We start from the raw sequence: 2,814 nt of genomic DNA on the forward strand, positions 1-2,814 counted from the left end.
TGTCTCTTATATATAACACATCTGTATACACACTGTCACAGATACTCGTCTGTGAGTGAAGATTTAAGGTGACAGGAAACATAAATAACTGCGACTTGAATCTTTGCTGAAGCTCAGTGTTTGGCACAGAGTTCATGTTCACTGCTGTAATAACTAATCATGATACATATAATAACTATAACATTGGCCGTATTATATTTACATTACACAGTGAGATGACTTTAGTCTCATGAACAACATCAGCTGATTGTTATTTACTAGCTAATCTTAAATGACTGTTCAGCCCAACAATCATGTTTACAGTCCTGTGGTCTCAGCCTCAGATACTCAACTAATCAAAGTGATGTCATGACAAAAATGAATGACCAACAAAACATTTTTCTCCTTCATTTCTGTCACACAAAGCCGTATGTAACGTGTCTCGCAGTTAGACCCATGGTTGCTAGGCAACAACAGCACAACAAAGACTAGACCGACCATTTCACAGCCTCGCACTTCCAACCTTCTCGGTCTTCGGAGGACGCGGCCCACGTAGACCGCGAAGGCCGCGTCCTCCAAGGCTGCAGACCCTGAGCTGGGACACAGCCCGAGTGTCCGTATGAGGAGTGAGCTTAACTGTTCGGACTCTGTGTTTGTGATAAAGGTATTACATTAAACTCTGGGTTACTTACTGAAAGTTTCACTTCAGCCATATTTGACTATAATTGTTGAGGTAAATCCACAGAGAGCTAAAGCTTTATGTTAATGCTCAGATGATCAGATTTAAGATTCCAGATCAGACCATCAAAGATGTTTTTCACAATATTGGATTTTTTTCAAATACTTGATGTAAACTGATGAAAATAACGTTTTTATTTATTTGTGTAAATAACCTCTTGTAGCTGACTGGCACCAGCTTCACAGCCCAGCAGGGGGCAGCAGACTGACTCTGTTTCACTGGTTTTATTTCAGTCAGTTTGAGCTCAAACATCAGGCTGAAAATACAACAAAGCAGAAATTCGTTGTCCTGCTTACATTTTTCTTGGTGATGTTCCTCACATCGTGGACGTACTTGATCTTTCCTTCATGCCTGACGACGCCCACTGAGATGGAGTCCTCGCACACCTCCGATGCCACATACTGACCCACCTTAAATCCCAGATCTCTCAGGACCAGGTAGCCTGGAAACAAACACGCTCATCTTTACATAGGAACACACACACACACACACACACACACACAGTAGCGGCTCTGAGCTCCTCGCCTGTCTCTCTGAGCCGTCATCCTTCAGAGGAAACACATAACTTCACCTGTGACCACACCTGACCACGGGTGGGAATGTAGCCCGACCACTAAACTGACTGCTCTCAGCAGTCGGCGCCCGTTAGGATCTGTTGCTGGTGTGTCGACCACCGCTGTTCTCCACCTCCACGTTGGACTGCAGCTGGTGACGGCAGTCCTGGTTCACCAGAACATGCAGCAGGTGGAGAATCTGTCCGTGAGCCGGTACGGTGACCAGAAGCAGGACCACCAGCTGCAGAACAACTTGGATGATTTGGAGTCAGTTTGCAGGACGGGAGACTCTCTGCAGAGGCGGCTGATTATTTATTTCAACAAAACACACCCTAAATATCTGCAGAGGGGAAAACAATGGTTTATTATTGAACCTAAGCCTGAGCTCGCCTTCATCCTCACCTGTGGCAATGCCGTCAAACAGGGACAGCACTCTGATTGGTCGTCTCTGCTCTGCAGGGACTGCTGGGTAAATCTTTGGCTTCTCCTGAAAGGCAAACAGAAAGCAACAGAAATGAGACCTGATGCTCAGCCGACGGCTCAGAAACCAAACGCAGCGTTCGTCCTGCTGCTCCCGCCGTGCACACGAGGGGCACAGAGCTACCCGTGTGATTTCATCAGGTGTGCTTTACAAGATCAGATAAAGACACGAAACATCTGAGAAGAAACTCACAAACTCCTGTCCGTTATCGTTGGCGAAGAACTCCTGCAGCTTGAGGCTCCAGTCGTGCCGTCGTTTGAGGACGCCGTACCGCAGCAGCGGCTGGCACATGTAGCATCGCCACGGGTCTAGATAGCGCGCCTGGTCGGACGCACCCGGGTCCACCAGGATGTCCAGACAGTCCACGCAGAAACACCTGGAGGGAGCAGGCGGAGAGGAGGTGAGCCGAGGGAGGGGCAAAGAGTGGAGATGGTGTTTCCTGTTCCTGTCCGACGGACCTGCAGCAGTTCACGTTGCCGCAGAGCAGAACCTCTCGACCGCCGCAGCAAACGGTGCAGTAAGACTGGTAACCGTCGTCGTCGTACATGTAGGACATCTCCAGGTACACGTCCTGAATACACACAGGAAACCATTCATGACTTATTCAACCAGGAAGCCCCTTCAGATTAAAAGCTCGTTCGTGGCAGACCTGAGCAAACAGCACACTTTGTGTTAGGTAATGAAAGAGGAACAGAACAAATATGAAGCTCTCTGACCTTTAACCTCTCCTGGAGGGGACAAAAAGCTCTTTCTTCTTTTTAAATAAGGAAATCAAAGAGTTGTGCTGCGTCACCCCGAGGGCGTCAGCTTCAGCGTTCGGAGCTGATTAATAAACGACGACAGAGCAGGAGGAAGTCTCCACACGCTCTGTGGTCGAAGCCCAGCTGCAGCTGAGTGTCGTGCTGCCGTTTTTCAGGGTAACCATTTATTCGACTGCGCGGCGCCACGTTGTTTTTTTCTCCTGGGAAAATCCCACGCTGCCCACACAGGAAGTAGAAATCATTTTGGCTCCCAGACTGTTTCGTTAATGGGAGTTACCAGTTTGCATGTTTGTAAGAATC

General features: G+C 48.2%; 1 protein-coding gene across 2 annotated transcripts in view; it reads right to left on the reverse strand.

The window, feature by feature from the left end:
* LOC102205506 (DNA (cytosine-5)-methyltransferase 3B-like) overlaps positions 1–2,814 on the reverse strand; it is a 45,238-nt gene that overhangs the window by 9,891 nt on the left and 32,533 nt on the right. For both annotated transcript variants that reach the window (XM_005752134.1, XM_005752133.1), the window contains exons 13-16: positions 2,212–2,324; positions 1,946–2,129; positions 1,675–1,759; positions 1,015–1,160 (exon numbers count right to left, since the gene is read on the reverse strand). In XM_005752134.1, the coding sequence (XP_005752191.1) occupies positions 1,015–1,160; positions 1,675–1,759; positions 1,946–2,129; positions 2,212–2,324 (528 nt within the window). The remainder of the gene's footprint in view (positions 1–1,014; positions 1,161–1,674; positions 1,760–1,945; positions 2,130–2,211; positions 2,325–2,814) is intronic.

The sequence above is a fragment of the Pundamilia nyererei genome, unplaced genomic scaffold (assembly GCF_000239375.1).
Source record: "Pundamilia nyererei isolate P.nyererei 1_Seehausen unplaced genomic scaffold, PunNye1.0 scaffold00346, whole genome shotgun sequence".
Classification (NCBI taxonomy): Eukaryota; Metazoa; Chordata; class Actinopteri; order Cichliformes; family Cichlidae; genus Pundamilia; species Pundamilia nyererei.